General features: G+C 45.9%; 1 protein-coding gene across 3 annotated transcripts in view; it reads right to left on the bottom strand.

Moving 5' to 3' along the window:
* Positions 1 to 12467: 12467 nt before the first annotated feature.
* The window catches only part of HOPX (HOP homeobox), a 29222-nt gene continuing 19759 nt past the window's right edge, over positions 12468 to 21930 (bottom strand). For 2 of the 3 annotated variants that reach the window (XM_070396144.1, XM_070396153.1), the window contains exons 2-3: positions 19773 to 19929; positions 12468 to 13279 (exon numbers count right to left, since the gene is read on the bottom strand). In XM_070396144.1, the coding sequence (XP_070252245.1) occupies positions 13202 to 13279; positions 19773 to 19916 (222 nt within the window). In that variant the 5' untranslated portion in view covers positions 19917 to 19929 and the 3' untranslated portion in view covers positions 12468 to 13201. Of the gene's footprint in view, positions 13280 to 19772; positions 19930 to 20100; positions 20302 to 21930 lie in introns of those variants that run through there. The other variant, XM_070396134.1, reaches the window with a different exon arrangement.

The following is a 21930-nucleotide window of genomic DNA, read 5'->3' as shown; positions in this document are numbered from 1 at the left end:
GATACAAGAAGCTGGAAATGTGAGGACTTTGACAATGGGCTTGCACTCTCTCTCTTGTATTTACTATCTCACTGTAGCACTTGGGTTTATTTCACCGTCTTTAATCCTGGCCTTCCGAGGGTTCTGATGTGGACCCTCCATTGCTAGCAGATCACCAGTTGCTTTGGCACCACATCCACTCTGTTTGGCAAACCTATCTGGGCTTGTATCCCAAACCACGTGGTCTTAATTAAATCCACCAGCCAATGTATTAACTTCTTTTCCATTCATCTCCATAAGTTGAAGACAATTTGTGGAAAAGATAGAAATGGATGAAGAAATAGAAATTAGAAGATTTTAAAAAAAAAATCCTCACCCAAGGATATTTTTCCATTGATTTTTATAGAGAGTGGAAGAGAGAGGGAAAGACAGAGAGAAATATTAATTTGCGAGAAACACATAGATTGGTTGCCTCCAACCAGGGCCCGGGCTAGGGAGGAGCCTGCAACTGAGGTATGTACCCTTGACCAGAATTGAACCCAGAAGCCTTAAGTCTGCAGGCTGACACTCTCTCCACTGAGCCAAACCAGCTAGGGCCACACAATCATTTTTCATGGGGATAGATCTATGAGTGAACTTGCTGGGTCATAAGTTAACTTTAGTAGATACTGCCAAATAGTTTTCCTGAAGTGGTTGAATTATTTTACACTTACATCAACAATGAGAATTCTAGTGGTCATTTTTGAGATAAAAAAAAAGAAGCCAACAACTCTCTTAACCCGGTCCAAGCTCCTGGCAGCATGAAATCTGCAAGGATCGGTAAGATAGGGAACCAGCAACGCTTTGCAGCTGAGTGATGAAAGAAAAACAACCAAATCAGAGGCCTGAGAGGACACCTGTGACTGCTCCACCCCAACTCAAACCAGCAGGAAGGAAACCCCGCAGCTTTATTTTGGGGTCGTTTCCTAGCATGGGCATTAGCTAGTTATAAAGGAGAGGGATTTGATGAAATGGGAGATGCTGAAATAGTTTCCAGTTAACTTATTGTAAAACAGGAATACACACACATAGAAAAAGCAGGGTAGGTAGTAGTGTTTCTCATACTTTATTGAGCAGGGAAGAACCGGTTAAAAATACAGAATTTACATTTCTAAAGAGATACCCCAGGTGATGTCATTGGTGTTTCAAAAACCACGGAGAAACACGGGGACAACAGCAAGAATATTCCCGTCTCACTTGACTTTACACCACAGCACCTTGTTGACATCAGTGTTTTGTTGAGTGTCCTTTTCAACATATAAAAATTGGGAGAAAGCTTTCACCATTCCCTTTGTCCCCTGGGGTTCTTCTTCCCAGTAAGGCAGGTTCAAAAGCGAGAGAGGCAGCTTTTTCCTTCCTTTCTGGTTGCCAAGCAGGACAATCACCACATGTAACCCCAGCCACCTTTTAAAGGGATTTACTGTTCATTTCAATGTTGAGCTATGAGAAGGTATCAAAAATTACCAATATAGCAGTGCCAAGTTAAAATTATTTTGGGACTTGGTAGGTACAAGTTGAGAGAATTACATTTATTTCATTAAAAAAAAATGTGTTAAGGGCCTAAAATGTGACACTATGCTAGGGCAAGGGATACCATGGTAAATAAGATAGAAGAGGCGTTTATTTTGAAGAGGTTTTCATTCTAATGGGGGAAGATGTTAATTGGGATGGAATAACTGCTGTAACACACACACACACACACACACACACACACACACCTAATTCTCAGTGGCTTAGCCCATTAAAAAATGTATTCTTCATGCATTTCATCTGTTTGAAGTTGATAAGAGAAGAGGTATTCTGGGTCCCAGAATAGTCATTCAAACAGTCATTCTGGGTCCCAGGCTCCTTCCACATTGTTCTCTGTCCACAGTCTTCCATTCAGCCAGCAGATTGGAAAGAGAAAGCTAGGAGATTGCATGGCCAGTTTGTATGGCCAAGCCCAGAGGTGGCATACATCACCTTACCCACATTGCATTGACCAGACTCAGTCATATGGCCACACCTAACTGCAAAGGAGGTCAGGAAATGTAGCTGAGTACACGGAAGGAAAAGGAAACAGTTTGATGAACACATAAAAGCCTCTACTGCAAGGGCGAAGAACAAACGGAAGTATATAATCTGGTGTGGTAAGCGTTGTACTATAGGAAGGTAAAGGGTGTTGATAATACACAGGAAAGATACCTAATCAAGACAGTCTTTGGTCAGAGAGAGAATATCCTGAAGTAACTCATGCCCAAGCTGATGAGATACCCTCTTGCAAGAACAATTTGTTTAAATTCCAGAGCATTAATTTTCAGAGTTACCATTAGAAAATAATGGTTGCTCTCATTCTCTGCTTTAAGAAGAAATATATAATATGGCATATGCTGTTGGGGACTGCCCGATAGCCATTCCTTCTTCCTTGATAAGAAAATGCCAATTTTCTTGAGCCATCAACTGACAATGTGTTCTAGGAAAATGGATTCTAGGAAATGGACTATAATTAGTGTAAGGCAACCATGGTAATCCAGTTCACCTTTTTTCATTCAATAAATAGTTAATGATCTCGTGCTATGTGTCCATCTGTTGTAAGTGCTGACCATCTTGGCCACTTCTAGGCAAGTAGTAGGGAGGCATGTGATCCAATTGCAGACAATGAGGGGTAAGGGAAAGACTGCTAGGGGATTCTGGGAAAGGTTTTTCCTCCCGGATTAATTAAAATGAGAGTTGCCTGAAGAGACAACCAGGGCTTTTCCTTCCTGCCTTTGGATGATGTTGTGTGGGATGTGATGCGTGGGACTGGAGCAGTCATATTGTGACCATGAGGAGACCGAGAAGAGAATCTTAGGGGGGTAACCTAGAGCTCTAGCCTAGCGAGGTGGTTGAATTAGCCAAATCTGAAGACACCTACCTTTGTTATATGAGAAAATAAAAAGCCACCTTCAGTTGGATATTCAATCCCTTGTAGCCAAAAGCATCCAAACAAATATACATGGTTTTGCTGGCATTGTTTGTTTTTAATTAGAATGGGTATTTTAATAAACGAATGAAGAATCCGATATTTTTCATTTTCTTCTCAGCTGTGTTGTTTGGTCATAAAGGAATTTCTATTCCAGATATCTCTGTGGGTAAAAATCATCTTCCAGGACCTTATTGGTTCCTCTTTTGGCCACCGCAGATCCCCCAAGTTCACTCACGTGGTTGTTGGCAGACCTTTGTCCTCACTGACTGTTATCAGCAGGCCTCAGTTCCTTGCATGTGGGTCTCTCCATGGGGCTACTCCACATGGCAGCTGGTCTCCCCCAGAGTAAATAATTTCTGAGAGAGAGAGAAAGAGACACACACACACACACACAGAGGCTACAGTGTGTCTTTTAGAACTTAATCTCAGAAGTGACATATCCCATTTCTGCCCTTTTTACTGGTCACACAGACTAACCCTACCTAGTACCTGTGAGAAGGGACTATAGAAAGGTGTGACTACCAGGGGGCAGAGGTGATTGTAGGCTGGCTAAAAACCTACCTATATGAGAGGTGAAAAAATTAGTCTTTAGCTAGGCAGCCATCTCCTCAGATAAAACTACAGAAGGAGAGATCGCCTGAGGGACAAACAGAACCTCTGCCTCAGCTCTCCCCTCTGGTCATGTCAACATTCAGGTGCACTTTCCTTCTCACATGTGAACACACTTCTGTATCCAGAATGAATCTATGCTTCTGGATTATAGTTCCTATGCCCCTGAAGATTCTTATCCTTAAGATCATTATCCCCAGATATTTGCCTTCTTTACTCCCAGATGGTGTCAAGTTCCCATATTTAAAAAATAAATAAATAAAAAATAAAAAGGAGCAGGGAGAGGAGCTCCCATCTGGAGGAAAGAGAAAGAAAATCCTTCTGCATTGCTAATCTGGAACTCAAAGGATGAGTCATATGAACCATGAGTCAGTTTGTCACTGTCTTTAGTAGTTAGATTGAGATTTAAATCCAATGTTTCTTATGTTTTAAGTGCAAATGGTAAATTCTTATAGAAGGTACACTGAAACGTATGCTTACAGGGGCACATTCCCAGTGCAGCTGTGCTGAAATAGGAGGGCAACTGCTGGTGAAGGTGAGGGGAGAAGGGCTCTAGAAATCCTCATTTCTTCATGCCTGTAGTTGTTTTTACTATAAACCACACATCACAGCGCCAGGCTTCATAAAATCAAAAGATCTTATTCTCCTGTCTTGCCAACATAAGCAGTGGCTGGTGTCCCAGATCCTTGCCTGACGTATGTTCACTTCACTACCTCTCAGTTCTCAGTACTTCCATCATGGGGAAAGAATGTGAAGTTTCAAATTATTTTTCTTATTACCATTGTTATTGCTAGTTACCTTGGCACTGAGTTTGGGCAGGGATGCATTTGAAACAGTTGGCATGAGGTTTTTAAGTGACTGTTTAGTGGACAGTGGAATAATATGGAACAAGATTTCTAAATGGAGATGGCAAAGATTAAGAGAGTGTAGCAAGGTATCCCCAAGAAGGTGACAACTCCTATCTACCATACATTTGTACATAGTTCAGAAAAGTACATACTTGATATGTATTAATAATCTACTTGTCATCTTTTCCTTAGATTTGCAAAAGTAAGTTTTCTCAATCTCTGTCAACTGAGAAAAGCCTGCTTTTCTGCCCAATTATTTTCAGGGTTTATTGGCCTATATAGTCCTGCTTCTTCTGGATGCTTACTCTAGTGGCTGGCATTCCTCCTTTGATGAATTCTTCTCTTCTTTTCTTCACTCTGCCATTAGTCAGGATTCTCCTTGCAAATGACAGATACACACTGAGAAGGGAATGCATTAGTTCACAGAGCCAGGAAGGCTGGGGTAGCCCAAGGGAAGAGTGGAAACCGGGACCTGGTCTTTCTTTCCAACTCCCATCTCTGCCTGGCTTCATGCTCTCACATTACAGAGTGGCCTTCTCTACATGGCTGGGTAGATGGCTGCCCAAGACTCCAGGCCTCCATCCCCACAACTGTCTGTGCAGGAGACTATTAGAGAACTAACCCTGACCCAGCTGAGGTCAAGAGCTCATGCCGTGGTTCAGTCCCTGTGTGCAAAGGGATATGAATTGTAATTGGCCAGCCTGGGTCATGTCTAACTCGGAATAGGGTGGGGAATCTGGGGCACTGTGATTAACTGCTCTTCCAGGACACTTCAATAAAGTAGACATTCTCCAAATGGAAAGGGGTGCTGTTACCCCTTTACAAGAACAAGACAGCAGACAGAAATAAATGTTTCTGCAGTCCACTGTACACGGCAACCATGGCTCAAGCAGCTCCTTCCCTGCCCCACAAAGCGTCACCAGTGCTAGGGCATTCTGGGTGATAGAGCTTTCCTAAAGGCCGAGGAGAACAAAGAGCAATGGCAGCATGGCGGCAGCAGGCTCAGTGCTGCACAGATGTTAATTTAAAATAGCATATTTGAGCCTGGCCGGTGTGGCTCAGTGGTTGAGCATCAACCTATGAACCAGGAGATCACAGTTTGATTCCCAGACAGGGCACATGCCTGGGTTGTGGGCTTGATCCCCTGTGTGGGCGTGCAGGAGGCAGCCGATCAATGATTCTCTCTCATCATTGATGTTTCTATCTCTCCTTCTCCTTTCCTCTCTGAAATAAATAAAAATATATTTTTAAATAAAATAAAATAGAATATTTGACATTTTACAGTCCCTGCGCCACTCCACCTGCCTCTGGGGCAGCTTACCTGTTGACCCATGACCTTTGCAGATCATTCTCTTCCATCCCTTCCCTAAGTGTCCAAGGACCTCAAATATCCTCCTGCCTGAGCTTCCACGCGACACAATCATAAATTCCTGCTGCTTTTTTGTGCACAGCCACTGAGTTCTTTATTTTTTTTCTCCTACTAGACTTGCTTCAAAGCAAACGCCCCCAAACAAAAACAAACAAACAAACAAAACACCCTACAAAACCCTCAACAAATCAAGGTGCTGTTATAAACAAAAGAGCCAATTTTATTTTTAGGAAGAACCTTTCCATCTGTGACATTGTGATTTAGAATAAGAAATCCATATATTTGATCTGCATTCTGCTCCTGCCATACAGCTCCTGAAAGCCCTGTAATGTTCTAAGTAATAAGAGAGCTGGAGTACCTTTTGTTTTAATATTTGGTATTTTGCCCTCCAGCTCCAGTTTCTGAAATAGTTCCAGAATGATGAAGGTGAAAGGAGGGTCTGGTTATTCATAACAACTGCTTTCAACCAGCCCTGAGTTTATGTTAATGAGGTGATTTTTGGAAAACCCCTAGACAGGATGGGAGCTGATTGCCAAGGGAGCCAACCATGTGATTAGAGCAGCGATTTTCAACCCTTTTCATCTCACGGCACACATAAGCCAATTACTAACATTCTGCAGCACATCAAAAATTACATTTTTTGCTGATCTGACAAAAAATAGGGATGATTTTGATTCATTCACACCAGACGACTATTGTTGTGTTAGCTGTTGTCATTTTTTAATTTGACAATCTAAAGAAAAGAGGTCAGTGCCCCTAACTAAATGGTCAGGTATTTCATGTTTTTAAAATTCTGGCCATACACCATGTGTGGTGCATCTAAACGGAAAATCACTGAATTAGAGCGTGGGAACTTTCAACTCCACTCCCATCACCCTGGACCTCCAGGTAGGGGAGCCAGAGGCTGGAAATTGAGTTTAATCCTGAATGGCCAATGATTTAGTCAATCATGCCTAAATCATGCCTACATAATGAAGCCTCCATAAAAATCCCTAAGGTACAGGATTCAGAGAACTTCTGGGTTGGTGAACATGTGGGTGGGTGCCCAGACAGGGTGGAAAAGCTACACACCCCTTTCCCCATATCTTCCATCTGGCTGTGCGTGAGTCATGTCCTTTATAATAAGTAAACTGTTTTCCTAAGTTCTGTGAGCTGTTCTAGCAAATTAATCAAACCCAAGGAGAGGGTCATGGGACCCTCTGATTAAAAATTAAGTAAAAAACATGCCTCCTCTCAGTATAATACTATACTAATTAAGTTTAATATTAAGGTTACTTCTGGCTGGTGGGGTCATGGGTAATTTTTATGGCTTGTATTGTATGTCATATTTTTTTACTTATCTCTAGTTCTACAATTAACAAATTACACTGGTTTAAGTCAAGAAAGGAGAAAAGGACATAGACTGCAGCCTCTGTACTTTATTTTTATATATCTTTATTGATTTCAGAGAGGAAGGGAGAGGGAGAGAGAGAGATAGAAACATCACTGACGAGAGAGAATCATCGATCAGCTGCCTCCTGCACACCCCACACTGGGGATTGAGCCCTCAACCTGGGCTCATGCCCTGACCAGGAATGGAACTGTGACCTGTGATCTCCTGGTTCATAGGTTGAAGCTCAACCACTGAGCCACGCTGGCCAGGCACTGCCTCTGTACTTTTTACCAAGAAAGGCAAAACCCTTCTCCAAAGCCTCCCTCATTCCCACAAGTCTTCAACCTAAATGTCCTTGGCCAGATCATGTCACATGACCTCCACAGTTTCCATGTGAGGATGGAGGAGGGCGTATTCCAGCTTTTCAGCCTCTACAACCTTGAATAGAGAAAGGTGGTGACAGAGAAAGGGGTTGGAGATAAATATCAGCCTAAGCAACAGTGTCTGCAATGGTAAAATTTGGACAACACAAGGCAAAGAAAGAGAGACTGTGCAGAGGTTTTTCTCAGGCTGGGATGGGTATTATCACTCTGGTGTGTGACGTTGAGTGTTCAGAAGAGGCTCCTGATAACAGAACTCAAAGAGCTCTGGGTTCTCCTTAAGGCTTATCTCAGGAGTCAAAGTGTACCTCACCATGGCCTCGTTAGAACTTTGTAGCAATAGTAATTATTATTACTCTCTACAAAGTGCCTTTTTACAAGTAGAGAATTGCTATCCTTGCACTACAGTTGAAAAAGTAAACTCAAGAAGGTTGTTAACAAATTCACATTCAAAAGGCACTGATTCTTTCCCTGCTGCCGTCCAGCCACACAGAAGCAGCAGCCCAGGGACATTCAGGATTTGGCTCCATTTGTAACTCACCTACTACCCACCTGGAACCCACCACCATGGCCATGGCTGAGGGAGGCACTGCCGCTAGAGGGGTAATGGATGTCAATACTACTTTACAAGAGGTGTGGAAGACTGGCCTCATCCATGATGGCCTAACATAGAATTCGAGGAGCTGCCAAAGCCTAGAGACAAAGGCCAAAACCATCTGAGTGAGCTTGCTTCTATCTGTGATGACCCTGTGTATGTCAAGTTGGTGGAGCCCCCAAACCAGCCTCATTAATATTGATGACAACAAAAAACTAGGGAGATGGGTAGGTCCTCTGAAAAATTGACAGAAAGGTAAAACCCCTTAAAGTGGTTGGTTGCACTTGTGTGGTAGTTAAGGATTCTGAGCCCTGGCTGGTTTGGCTCAGTGGATAGAGCGTCGGCCTGCAGACTGAAGGATTCTGGTAAAAACTCTTAGGCTAAAGATATCAAATGCAAGAAATGAGTGAATAAAAACTTGGCTCTTGTTAGAATAAACGAATGGACATGAGTCCTCATTTCCTCCCAGCATTGCCATTCGAGGATTCGTGGCTGTTGGCATGATAAGCACAGGAAGTGATCCTTCTGTCATAAACAGTTCTTCCCAGCACCAAGATAAAGGCACACTCTCTGCCCAGTTGGTCAACTCTTCTTGTCCTGGATGGATTGTTCTTGAATTATGTCTCTGTTATTCTAGAAAGACTTCTGACAAGGGTCTTAGACCTGGTTTATCATCTCTCTCATTGCTTGACATGGACAAATCACCAAGCTCTGTGTCCACTTTGCCCACAGTCACATTAGCAGCACAGTTCTTCCTCCTTATCTGTTAGTCAGTGTCTGGTATGTGCACACATTCCTGTCTCATTGTCACCTTCTCTCTTCTTTGCTTCCAGAAAGTGATGTCAGTATCCAGCCCTGGCTGCTGACAGATGCTCAGACCACCACTATTGATGGTGCAAGGGAGGGTGGCAGATGAGTCTGTTCCGTTCAGATCCTAGTTCACTGTGTATTGTTTATAGGAGAAATGTTTTAAGGTAGAGGAAGAGGAAGTGTATCAAGGATGTTTAAGGAGACCTTGTAAACATTTGTATTCTGGGTAACTGTTAGTGTTTCTTATTTTGGACTTTTTATTTTAAAGAACTGAAAAGACTGTGTAGGTAAGAGTTCAGAAGTGTCCTCTAGTGTCATTCCAGGCTGGCAGACACTCATATAGCTTTTCCAATATCCACTCCACCTGCTTCTTTCCTACCAAAAAACCCTCCTGATTTTACTCAAGGCAGCAATACGCCCAATTTAAAATACTCGCCTTACCTCCCTAGCTTGTTTGGCTCAGTAGATAAAGCGTCAGCCTGTGGACTGAAGGGTCCTAGGTTCGATTCTGGTCAAGGGCACATGCCTGGGTTGCGGGCTTGATTCCCAGTGTGGGGTGTGCAGGAGGCAGCTGATCAATGATTCTCTCTCATCATTGATGTTTCTCTCTCTCTCTTTCTCTCCTTTCCTCTCTGAAATCAATAAAAATATATTTAAAAATAAATAAATAGGTCGGAGTGAACCAAGATGGCGGCATAGGTTAACGCCGGAGTTTGCTGCCTCAAACAACCACTTCAAAAATACAACTAAAAGACGGAATGGACATCATCCAGAACCATAGGAAGGCTGGTTGAGTGGAAGTTCTAAAACTAGGAGGAAAGAGGAAAGCATACCGAGACTCAGAGGAGGCGCAGTGCTGAAGTAAAATACTGAGGTGCGGAGTGCATGTGGAGCGGGCTGGCAGCTGAGGGTGCGGTTGTCTGTTTCAATCGGGAGGGAGCCTCAGACTCTGAGCTCCAGATCCTGGCGAGTCTCTAAGGACCCAGACTCAAACCGGAGAAGCGGGACTGTCTGGCTTCAGTCGGAACTCGAAGGCAGCTTTCTCTCCGAGGTTTGCAGCGGTTGCTGGGACTCTGAGAGGCAGAGCTCCTGGGGACGGGACCGAGAGCAGCCATAACTGCTCGCTCCGCCCGCCCTGTAGATCCCCTGGGACCTGCCCCGCCCAAGCCCTGCACAGAGCCATTTGCCGGATCGCCTCAGGCAAAGACTAGATTAGCACCTCCCCAGAGGACAGAAGTTTTCCCACTGCAGACACAGCTGATTCTCACAGCCAGTCGGCCTGGAGGTCAAATCCCTCTAGTATTAACTACAACAATCAAGGCTTAACTACAACAAGACTGCGCACAAAGACCACTAGGGGGTGCACCAAGAAAGCGTAAAAAATGCAGAGACAAAGAAACAGGACAAAACTATCAAGGGAGGATATTGAGTTCAGAACCACACTTTTAAGGTCTCTCAAGAACTGTCTAGAAGCCGCCGATAAACTTATTGAGATCTACAAGAAATCTAATGAGACCCTCGATGCTGTGATAAAGAACCAACTAGAAATTAAGCATACACTGACTGAAATAAAGAATATTATACAGACACCCAACAGCAGACCAGAGGAGCGCAAGAATCAAGTCAAAGATTTGAAATGCGAAGAAGCAAAAAACACCCAACCGGAAAAGCAAAATGAAAAAAGAATCCGAAAATACGAAGATAGTGTAAGGAGCCTCTGGGACAGCTTCAAGCATACCAACATCAGAATTATAGGGGGGCCAGAAGAAGAGAGAGAGCAAGATATTGAAAACCTATTTGAAGAAATAATGACAGAAAACTTCCCCTACCTGGTGAAAGAAATAGACTTACAAGTCCAGGAAGCGCAGAGAACCCCAAACAAAAGGAATCCAAAGAGGACCACATAATTAAAATGCCAAGAGCAAAAGACAAAGAGAGAATCTTAAAAGCAGCAAGAGAAAGAGACTCAATTACCTACAAGGGAATACCCATACGACTGTCAGCTGATTTCTCAACAGAAACTATGCAGGCCAGAAGGGAAAGGCAAGAAATATTCAAAGTGATGAATAGCAAGAACCTACAACTAAGATTACTTTATCCAGCAAAGCTATCATTCAGAATTGAAGGTCAGATAAAGAGCTTCACAGATAAGGAAAAGCTAAAGGAGTTCATCACCACCAAACCAGTATTATATGAAATGCTGAAAGGTATCCTCTAAGAAGACGAAGAAGAAGAAAAAGGTAAAGATACAAATTATGAACAACAAATATGCATCTATCAACAAGTGAATCTAAGAATCAAGTGAATAAATAATCTGATGAACAGAATGAACTGGTGATTATAATAGAATCAGGGGCATAGAAAGGGAATGGACTGACTATTCTTGGAGGGGAAAAGGGGTGTGGGAGATGCGGGAAGAGACTGGACAAAAATCGTGCACCTATGGATGAGGACAGTGGGTGGGGAGTGAGGGCGGAGGGTGGGGTAGGAACTGGGAGGAGGGGAGTTATGGGGGGAAAAAGAAGAACAAATGTATTAATATGAACAATAAAGATTTAATTAATTAATTAAATAAATAAATAAATAAAATACTCACCTTACCACACTCACTTGAATTAGGAATGGCCATGTGACCCAGTTCTGGCCAATAATATGCAGGTTGAAGTTGCTGGGTGGGGGGTGCTCCCAGGAAAACTTTTTAAAGGGGAGAGTCTAGTTGGCATTGGCCTTTTTCTTTTTCTCTTTCTTTATTTTCCCCCTTGACATGCAGACTCAATGACCAAGCATTCATCTTGCATCCATGAACACAAGAGCCACATGCTGAAGATAGCAAAGTAGGAAGACAAGAATGACTGTAGGTCCTTGACAACATTAGGGAGCCACCTACCTGCTGGTGTTTTATGTAAAAACAATAATCATTTAAAGAAATAGACAAAAAGTCTATTTGGCTAATTCACTGTAATCACATTTCTGTTCATACAGTCAAACACAACCTTAATTAATAGACTGTTAAAACGTTTAATGTGCTATTATAGAAAACTGGAGGCCCAGTGCATGAAATTTGTGCACTGGTAGGGTCCCTAGCAGCCGCCTGCCGCCTGCTGCCACCACTGGGGCCTCCCTCCCTTCCCCTGGCTGGCCCTGCTCCCTGGTCAAACTCCCAGACGAACTCTTGGTAGAGGGGACAATTTGCATATTATGTTTTTATTATATAGGGTGGGTGAAAATGGACTGCAGAGTCCTTTAGAAGAGTACTGCTCAAACTTTCATGTGCATGTACACCCCGTGGGGACCTTGTGAAAGATGCAGGTTCCGATTTGGTAGGTCTGCACTGGAGCCTGAAATTCTGCATTTCTCACAAGCTTGCAGCTAATGCTGCTGATGCCAGTCCCAGACCACCCTTTGAGTAGCAAGAATCTGGAAAATGACAGCTCTTTTGTCAGTCTGCTCTTATGGTGGAGGCATTCTGTTTTTCTTTGATCTGCTTATTATTCAGTAAAAAAAAAAATTCAGAGGACTCAGTGCATTTTCAACAAAAAGTTAATGTTTTATTTAGAATATCATTTTAGAGACAAAAAGCAGTTCACTTTGGCTAGCAAAATAAACTTAACAAAAGCATTTAAATAATGTAAATCAAATACTTTAGTAGATTTTTTTTCTTAGTTACTTGCTTTTCTGTCATGTTACTTGTGCAGTTTCTGTCTTTTAGCCTAACTGGGTTCTTTCTAAGTTAATGCAGCTTTAATCCAAGGAACTACTTAATGAAATCGGAATGACTCAAATATTCTTCTGTGTTCTCATTCAACTTCACTGTATTCAATGAAACACAAGGAAAACAACTTAGGGAAGTAGATTCAGAAGGAAAATGTTTCTCCCTCTTGGTCACGTTATCTTTTCAACAGAGACCTTGCCTGCTCTGAAATGGATGTTGAAAGTAAATTGTTATTGGGAGGTGATGATCAAAAGCAAACTTAGATGATTTTCACACCATCTGTCATCATGACCCAAAGGGAAAGGCAAGCCACATCACTCGCCTAGTCAAGCCACTGCTTTACACAGAAGCTGCACATAGCTTCCTATTGTTATTGTATTTTCTAGTTATGTACATTAAAAAAATACAACATTGTGTTAAATAGCAGGACAGCTAACAGCGAACATACAACACTACACTGACAAACCAAAACAGCTTGGTTAAGCCGAGGAGAGAAACAGCAGGTGGTCTTCATGGAGGGAAGCTGCCAATGCCCACCATCTCCTTAGTCCGTAACGGATCTGCTTTCTGAGGGTAGGCCTTCCGACTTCCGCCACTGGGCCAGGCGCTGCTTAAACCATTTCTGGAGGAGTGAAATGTGAAAAATTACCTGTCACATGCTGAAAAAAATGATGTCTATTCCCTTCTAAAAGATAGCCTCTGTGGTCCAAATAGAAAGGAGGATTGCCTGGCCAGTATTGCTCAGTGGTTGAGCATCAACCTATGAACCAGGAGGTTATGACACATAATTCCCAGTCAGGCCACATAACTAGGTTTCGGGTTCAATATCTAGTTGGGCACGTATGGGAGGAAATCAATCGATGTTTCTTTCTCACATCAATGTTTCTCTTTCTCTCTCTCTTCTCTAAATCATTAAAACATAACTTTGGGTGAGGATTTAAAAAACAAAACAAACAAACAAACAAAAACTTGGAAGAGAGACTAGTGAGAAATAGAAGCAGCAAGCATTGATGGACCTGGGAGAGGATGAGTTAGAGGACTCTATGGGGAGTCAGACATTATTCTCCGTGGTACTTCCCAACCTTTCACACATCATGGTGTACATTTAGAATGCTGATATTTTCATGTCCCGCTGCTTGGGTAGATGACCACCGGGGGGCCCTGCAGTCCCGCGTCCTGCCAACAGGAAGCTCTATTGTAACCAATTGGCTATGAGAACTTGAGGAAGTTTCTAAAAATAGAGCACCCGTCAGCTCAACTGTAAAAGAAGTAAGCTCAGGGGGTCGCAGTTGACCCTTCTGGGATTTCTAGAATTTACCTGTTCTAGGGGTAAGCAGATGAGGGGACAGAAAGGGAGCAGAAAGAGCACAGCTATGGGATGCTAGACCTGGACTGTGCTGATGGAAATGTCGTGAGAAATAAATTGGGGGTTCTGACTTAGCAGAGATGGACACCTGCCCAGCTGCACATGTAACCTCAGAACAAACAGGCAGGCTCTAGGGCCGTGCTGGGGAAGATGTCATCTCTGCAGAGATCGAGGGAGCTGCAAGGCAGTTTGGCATAAGCTCCAGATCAGAAGAAAGGGTGAGAACCACAGGAGAAGGAGCGTTTCTAAGGATCAAGGCCTGTGGAGATAGAAGGGAATGAGGCCGCAGGACACTTTAGGGCAGGGGTCCTCAAACTACGGCCCGCGGGCCACATGCAAATACAAATATTGTATTTGTTCCCGTTTTGTTTTTTTTACTTCAAAATAAGATATGTGCAGTGTGCATAGGAATTTGTTCATAGTTTTTTTTTTAAACTATAGTCCGGCCCTCCAACGGTCTGAGGGACAGTGAACTGGCCCCCTGTTTAAAAAGTTTGAGGACCCCTGCTTTAGGGCTCTGTACCACCAATGCTAGGTTGGCTGCCCAGCATGGGACCATACCTGCAACTCCCCCTAACTGTACAACAGACTTTACACACTGAAATGCTGTACACAGCTGTTAAGGTCAGTTGTCTTATACACCTTGGCACTTGTGGGGTGGCAACGAGAAAAGTCCTATAAAGCCAGGGACAGCAGACTACCCACCCGTAGGCAAGCCTTACTTTTGGGGACTGCTCTCTGGGTGCTACATTTCACTCCTGGGGATAACTAACCTTAAGGAGAAGAGAGAGCTCATGTATCGTTGGTGGCTTTAACCAAAGTTCTATTGCTAAAGGTGGACACCATTTTCTTCTATAATCTGTGTGTTTAGTTAACTCTGAAATCTGGTCTGAGGGCAGCATGGCTCCAGCTTCATTAATGAGGTAGTTCTATGGGGTTTTCAAGGCTACAGGGTCTGATTCACTAGGATTTCCAGTTGCCAGAGCTGAATAAAGGGTAGAGTTTTACAGACTAATTAAAACTTGGAGGAGGAAAGTCTCGTTTTTATCAGGATTCATTTAGGACAAAATGAGTGAGCTGGCTTCATTCAGAAGAGCCACCCACATCTTTACACTATTTGTGAGGCAGAATATTAATGTACAGCTACTGAAAATAACCAGCAAGGACCACAGTTGTGAATTGGTGAGATGGCATCTAGATGCTTAACCAACTGAACCCTCACATCAGGGGATGGGACAATGTTCAAGAAAAGCTCGACTATTTTCTAAAGATATATATTGTAAACCAAGTATCACTATATATAAAAGGCTAATATGCTCTGACCGGTTTAGCTCAGTGGATAGAGCGTCGGCCTACGTACTGAAGGGTCCCGGGTCATGGGCATGTACCTTGGTTGCGGGCACATCCCCAGTAGAGGGTGTGCAGGAGGCAGCTGATCGATGTTTCTCTCTTATCGATGTTTCTACCTCTCTATCCCTCTCCCTTCCTCTCTGCAAAAAATCAATAAAATATATATATTTAAAAAAAGGCTAATATGCAAAGTGTCCCCTCAGAAGTTCAACTGGGAGACTGAGAGTTTGATCGCTCACTATGACGTGCACTGACCACCAAGAGGCGGTGCAGAATGAAGCAAGGCCCCGGCCTGCAGCTGGCAGCCGGCAGCTGGGGAAGCAAGGCCCCAATCGGCCCTGATCACTGGCCAGGCCTAGGGACCCTACCCGTGCATGAATTTCATGCACTGGGTCTCTAGTGTATATAATAATTTAGCAAAGCAGTTCTTGTCCAACAAAAACCACTCAACACCTTGCTTGCTTTTTCCCCATGTAGAGCTGAATCTTTCCACATCTCACTCACATCAATACTAATTTTCCACCTGGCTCTTCATTGTGTCAGTCATCCCCTGGGAAAGACATTCATCTCTCGCTTGCTTATAAATGAATGCCCTCATTACCCTCACCCACTGATGGAGATTTATTTACTCCAAGTGAACAGATGATAATTAGACACTGTGATAGGGAGGGGCTGAGGCAAAATAACATTGTTCCTGTCCTTTTCTCTAGTAACTAACATTTCATCCCTTTCAGGAGGAGACCTTTAGAGGTCTTTATTCCACTGATAAAATGTCTACAACTAAAAACCACTGAGTTCTGGAAATAGTCCCAGGACACGACGAGCAGATAAAAATACTGGAAACCTCTCTGAGAACCAGTGCCAGCTACACTGGGCTCGAGTTAGTGATAATAGAAAACGCCAGATCATCGGGACCTCCCAAGGGGCTGATGAAAGAGCTTTCCCAGAGGCTCCTAACACTGACTTCAAAACAATGGAAGACACAGGGGTCGGTATTTTGTCAGGTTTATCTCATTTAAATGTAGGAGATATCAAATTACTGCCATGAGAAAAACCTATTCTATTCAGAAAACGCAACTTAAAAAGTTATTTCCATTAGGTCACCCTTCACGTCATTCTGGGTTCCCATAGGTGCCCCCTCCCACAGCAGAGGACATTGTCCTGCAGTGGGACAGCTAGTGAGAGGTCATCAAAGCCCCCAGTCAGAGAATGTGCCACCTTTTAGCCCCTCGTGCCCCTGCCGGATCAGCAGCAATGGTTATTATCTCACAGGAGCATCTCCTGTTTATTTTTTCTACTGACGCATTACTTGTTCTAGGAAAATAAATAATATGATTTAAATTCTGGAGGTGGGGGTGTCGGGGATGAGGGAATCAGGATATGAAATAAAAATTATTTTGGTGCCCTTTATTGGTGGTGTAAAGGGACAACACTAATAAAGAATGGAAACTGGGTGTGCTGATACCCTGCTTATGTGGAGGCCTAGCACACCCTGGCCTTCAGGAGTTATTTAAAGGGCCCCTGCAAAGCCTGCTAAAAATAAAAATGTTATTTATGTCTGAAAGTTCATCATTGGCATAATATCTCCAGAAGACACTTTAAAAATAAAAGATACTTTAAAAATGTAAGTACTGTTTGAAAGATTAAAGATGAAATCATTCTCACATACCAGTGCACACTGGGGTTGAAGCGGGCAGGAGGGTGGGGGTGGAAAGAATGGGGAGTTGGAAGATGAGCCCCCACCTGAGGGGGGATGACAGAGGGATACCTTGGAAGCCTCTTCCCCCAACTTGCTGTTGCCTCTCTCTGAGCTCTGGGCTCTCAGATGCTTCCCTGCGGGTCTATAAAGGAAGGCAGAGAGGCAAGCCTAGCTATGGCAGCCCGGGGAGGAAGAGGTGTTGCCCCCATGGCAGGAAAAGGAAGCCAGTGGCCCTGCTGTGAGGCTGACTCACCCCCACACCCACTCGTTTCAGGGCTGGGTCTACCATCTGTTCATTGGAGGGAGGTAGAAGAGAGGAAATGGGAGAAGGGGCAGATGCACCTGCTGTGCAGGGGTCTCAATTGGCTGACCTCAATCACAAAGAAGCAGGTGCCCTTACTTTCTTCCTGACCCACACTTGATTTCATGTTAGTTCTGTAATATAAGGTGAATCTTGAGGAAAGATTGAATATAGCTGGGATGGCTGTCATTTAATGCATGGATTTTACAAATTGAATTTCAGTCTTTTCCTCCTAGCCCTCTGAGGTGTCTGCGTTCTTCCTCTGTGGAGACAACATAGCATCCTGCCAGGGTTCAAATCCTAGCTCTGCTGCTTACTTGTGTTCTTGAGCAAATTATTTAACCACTAGAGGCCTTGTGCATGAAATTCGAGTGGGGGGGGGCGGGGCCTCTCAGCCTGGCCTATACCCTCTCCAATCTGGGACCCCTCAGGGGATAACTGGCAGTTGGACATCCTTCTCGAAATCCGGGACTACTGGCTCCTAACTGCTCGCCTGCCTGCTTGCCGGATTGCCCTGAACTGCTCCCCTGACAGCCTGATCATCCCCTAACTGCTCCCCTGCCAGCCTGATCATCCCCTAACTGCTCCCCTGACAGCCTGATCATCCCCTAACTGCTCCCCTGACAGCCTGATTGCTCACTAACTGCTCCCCCCTGCCAGCCTGATTGCCCCCCTAACTGCTCCCCCTGCTGGCCTGATTGCCCCCACCACCATGGCTTTGTCCAGAAGGATGTCCGGTCTATTTAGCATATTACCCTTTTATTAGTGTAGATTCTGTGCCTTGGGTCTCTTCCCTGAACAATAGGGCTAATAGTTGTGACAAATAAGCAATTTAATACTTGGAGGGTGCATGGAACAATACCTGGCAAGTTTCAGCCATTACAAAGGTCAACATAATTATTCTGCCATAAGGTAAGGGGATGATGGTAATTCACCACGGGAGTATCAGAGGCTGAGAAGAGCTTAGACCCCCAGTTGGTGCGGTGTCCACAATAAATCCACAACATTCTCTTTAAACGATGAGTAATCACTGTCTCTGTGATCACTCTTCTTTTCTAAATATAGCATGGGATTTTAAATAATAAAACTTCAGCAGGCCACCTCCTCACGGGTTCCAAGAAACATGAGCTGTAAGGCTTGGGTTACAGCAAATCACCTTCTCCTAAGTCCTGCTGTTCCCTTTGCTAAAACAGGTATGCTTGGCTTTCTATTTGACTTAGGAGTGAAAGGATTTTCTAGAAGCAAGTTGTCCAAAGTGTGCCTGGCTCAATTCATAAAAATCATTTTGGAGTTGGGATGGAGGGTCTGGATCCACCAGAGCTCCCATGACAAGCTTTGAAGCCTCATGTGAGTATGGTTCGGTGGAGAGGAGAGGACAAGCCGTCTGATGCTCTGGTGTGTGCAATGGGAAGAACAAGAACATCTCTGCTTTAGAGCTGAGACTAGAGGTGTGAAGTGCTTTGGGCTTCCGTGGGAGAGGTGCTAGAGCAGCTCCGAGTAGTACGCATCATACATAACCCATCGTCTTTCTATGACCAAAGGGAAAATAAAGTCAGAGTTACCGAATAACACTGCACCTGGAGGTTAACAATCACGGATAGTGTTTCATTCTCTACCCTAAACAATTTTCAGGATAAAGTAGGAGGCTTTGAAAATAGATTTAAAAGTCCATGCATTGAAGGGGACATCTGCTCCCACCCCATAAAAGATTAAACCTGAGAGCCCGGGAGTTTTCAGATATGCGAACCAAAGCTCCGGGGCTGTATGCAACCCTAGCTCTGCAGCTACGGGGAAGCTGGAAGGCGACCGCGTGGAGCTAAGGACCCCTGCCGTCCTGGCAAGCCCCTCTCTGGGCCTCAGTTTCGTCGTTTGTCAACCCTGAGGACTGAGTTTATTGCTGATCTCCAAGGTCCCCTCCAGCTCTGACACGGCCGCGGAGAGATATGGGGGCGCCGGGCTCAGAGCGCAGGCGGCACCCCAGGAAGGGCGCCCAGGGGAGACACTGAGCCCGGGCCAGCGAGGCCGGAGTGGACGGGGCTCCTCCAACCCGGAGAAAGGAGAGCGCTCGTCTCGGGCGGAGAGGAGAGGGAAGGAAGGACGAACGTGAGATTTCCAAGCAGCTCCTGGGGAGCCCCGCGGGCTAGGGATAGAGGGGGAGACGGGTGGTGGGGGTGGGGAGAGGGCGCCAGGTAGCCGGGAAGGTGGGGTGCGGCGGTAGGAGCGATGCAGAATCGGGGCTCCGGGGAACCGGCCCCCGGAGCGCGTGCAAGAGCGATGAAGGATCGGGGAGGGCGGCGAGGCGAGGGCGAGGGGCACCCTTCTATTCGCGTGCGTGGCGCGCAGTCCGGGGACCGGGTCCCCCGGGCGGGGGTCCGGGAGCGCGGGGCGCCGGGCCTCACCTGCGTCTCCTCCTCGGAAAGGCCGGCCTCGGCCGCGATGAGCAGCAGCGTGGTGGGGTCCGGGTGCTTGTTGACCTTGTTGAAGTTGTACTCCAGGATCTCCACCTGGTCCTGCGTGGGGCCGCTCGCGGTCTCCGCCGACATGGTCCCGGCGCGGCTGCGGGGAAGGAGAGGCGGCGGCGGTGAGCGAGGCCGGGCGGCGGGGCGCGCGGAGGGACGGGGCCGGGGCGCGGCCGGCCGCGGGGCTGTCCCCTCCCGCGGTCGCACAGCGGCGGGGTCCCCGGGGCTGCGGGCTGCGGGCTGCGGGGGAACCTGCCGGGACTCTTACAGCGACTTTCCCGGGGGTCCCGGTCTGGGTGGCGGGGAGGAGGGGACGCCGCGCGCCCTTGCGCCCTGAGACTCAGGAAGGAGCGCAGGAAGCGGCGGTGGTTTTGAAAAACCGCCTTCAAAGCTTCCTGGGGAGGGAGCTGCCCGCGGGGCGGCGTGACGGAGGGCGTGGGTGCCCGGTTCACGGCGCTCTGCCTCCCGGGAGCCCTTGGCAGGGAGGGCTGTGCGCCCCACGCCTCCTCCTCCAAACGAAGTGACTGCGCCGACTTGGGCGGCGCTTTCATCTCTCCCTTTTGCAGAGGTGGACATGGGTCCATGGAGGTGAGCATCAGGAGAAATTTCCACCTGAGGGCTGGTGTGAGTCCCTGCAACTGCACCCTTCTCTCCCTTCCCCCCTCCACCCCCATTTTTAGGCCTGAGCCTGAGGCCGGGGGCCCACTGCTGCTCACTGCCCCGCGTGGCCTGGCCATTGTTCCACAGGACACGGGAGGGAACCCACCTCATTGTGGCCCCCCCTAGGTAAGGACTCCAAGACAGAGCCAAAACCCGGTTGAGGAGCATCTACAGCAGCTGTCCTTTAAAAGCGCAGACTCCCCGCTGTGATTGTATTAAAATACACTGTTGCCCCTAGCAGGTGGGTCCTAGGTTCGAATCCGGTCAAGGGCACATGCCTAGGTTGAGGGCTTGATCCCAAGTAGGGGGCATGCAGGAGGCAGCCAGTCAATGATTCTCTCTCATCACTAATGCTTCTCTCTCTCTCTCCCTCTCCCTTCCTCTCTGAAATCAATAAAATTATGTTAACATACAATAAAATACACTATAAAGTGAAGAGAACAGGTCCATTACAAGCTTCAAGCTCTCTTGTATTTCCTTACTTTAGAACCAGACATTGCTCTAGCAGAGTTGGGGCAACATGACTTCCTACATTCCTAACTAGCCTCTGACTAAGGCCCCCCCCCGCCCCCCCCAAAGCCAGCTGTGCACCCTTCCACTCCCTCTCCCAATTTAAAATATATAGAGGTGTAAATTTAGAGTCTTCAAGACCTTGGCTGTGGATTTGGTGCTAACAGGCTGGGACTTCACCTTGCTGACAGTAAAAAACAAGTGCAAGTGTGGAAATCGCATTGGTTTGTTGTTGGAACAAACAATTGCAAAATCATCAGCTACAATCCTGAGCACATTTTGATGTGGTTTGTGCCTGGGAAGGGCCACCCGCCACAGTTCCGCCTGCATAATGTTACCTGAACCTTTTCTATGGTGACCTGCATCCCAGGCTCCCTAAATAAATATCTTTCCCTCTCCTCTACGCCATTTGAAGAGGCTTTCCTGTAAGAGAGAATCTTGGGCTCTAGCCACTTGTCAGGTCACTGTAAAATCTCCCTGTGTTAGGGCCCCTGCTATAAATACGCGAAATCTCCCTGTGTTTTAGGAGCTCTGTGCTCCCCCTCCTAACAACCCCTAGCGGGGATTCCTGTCACAGTGCTGAGTCAGGCAGGGTCCAGCAAGGCCAGAAATGCCCCCTCTCCCGTGGGCACCTATCTCCCCGTTTCTTTGACACAGAACTTCCATTTTCTCCTGTAACAGCCCAGGAAGACTTACTTTCCCAAGGTCACCCAGTGAGCGACCAGCACCCTCGAATGGAAAGCCTTAGCTTCAGTTTCAGTCCCAATTCCATCTCCAGTTTGGCCCAAAAGATCATGAGGGCAACAGTCTAACAGGCAGGGCTTGTTGCCATTTTGAATGGGCACAGACTGCCCGCTTAGGATACCCATTCAAGCCATAGCCGCCCATTGGAAACACCCACCACTGCTCATTTTGCCTAAAAGAACAC

The sequence above is a fragment of the Myotis yumanensis genome, unplaced genomic scaffold, assembly GCF_028538775.1.
Source record: "Myotis yumanensis isolate MYYU_CA2020_CCGP unplaced genomic scaffold, mMyoYum1.0.hap1 SCAF_1, whole genome shotgun sequence".
Classification (NCBI taxonomy): domain Eukaryota; kingdom Metazoa; phylum Chordata; class Mammalia; order Chiroptera; family Vespertilionidae; genus Myotis; species Myotis yumanensis.
The sequence above is the reverse complement of the archived record's forward strand: the minus strand, read 5'-3'. Positions and strand labels throughout refer to the sequence as shown.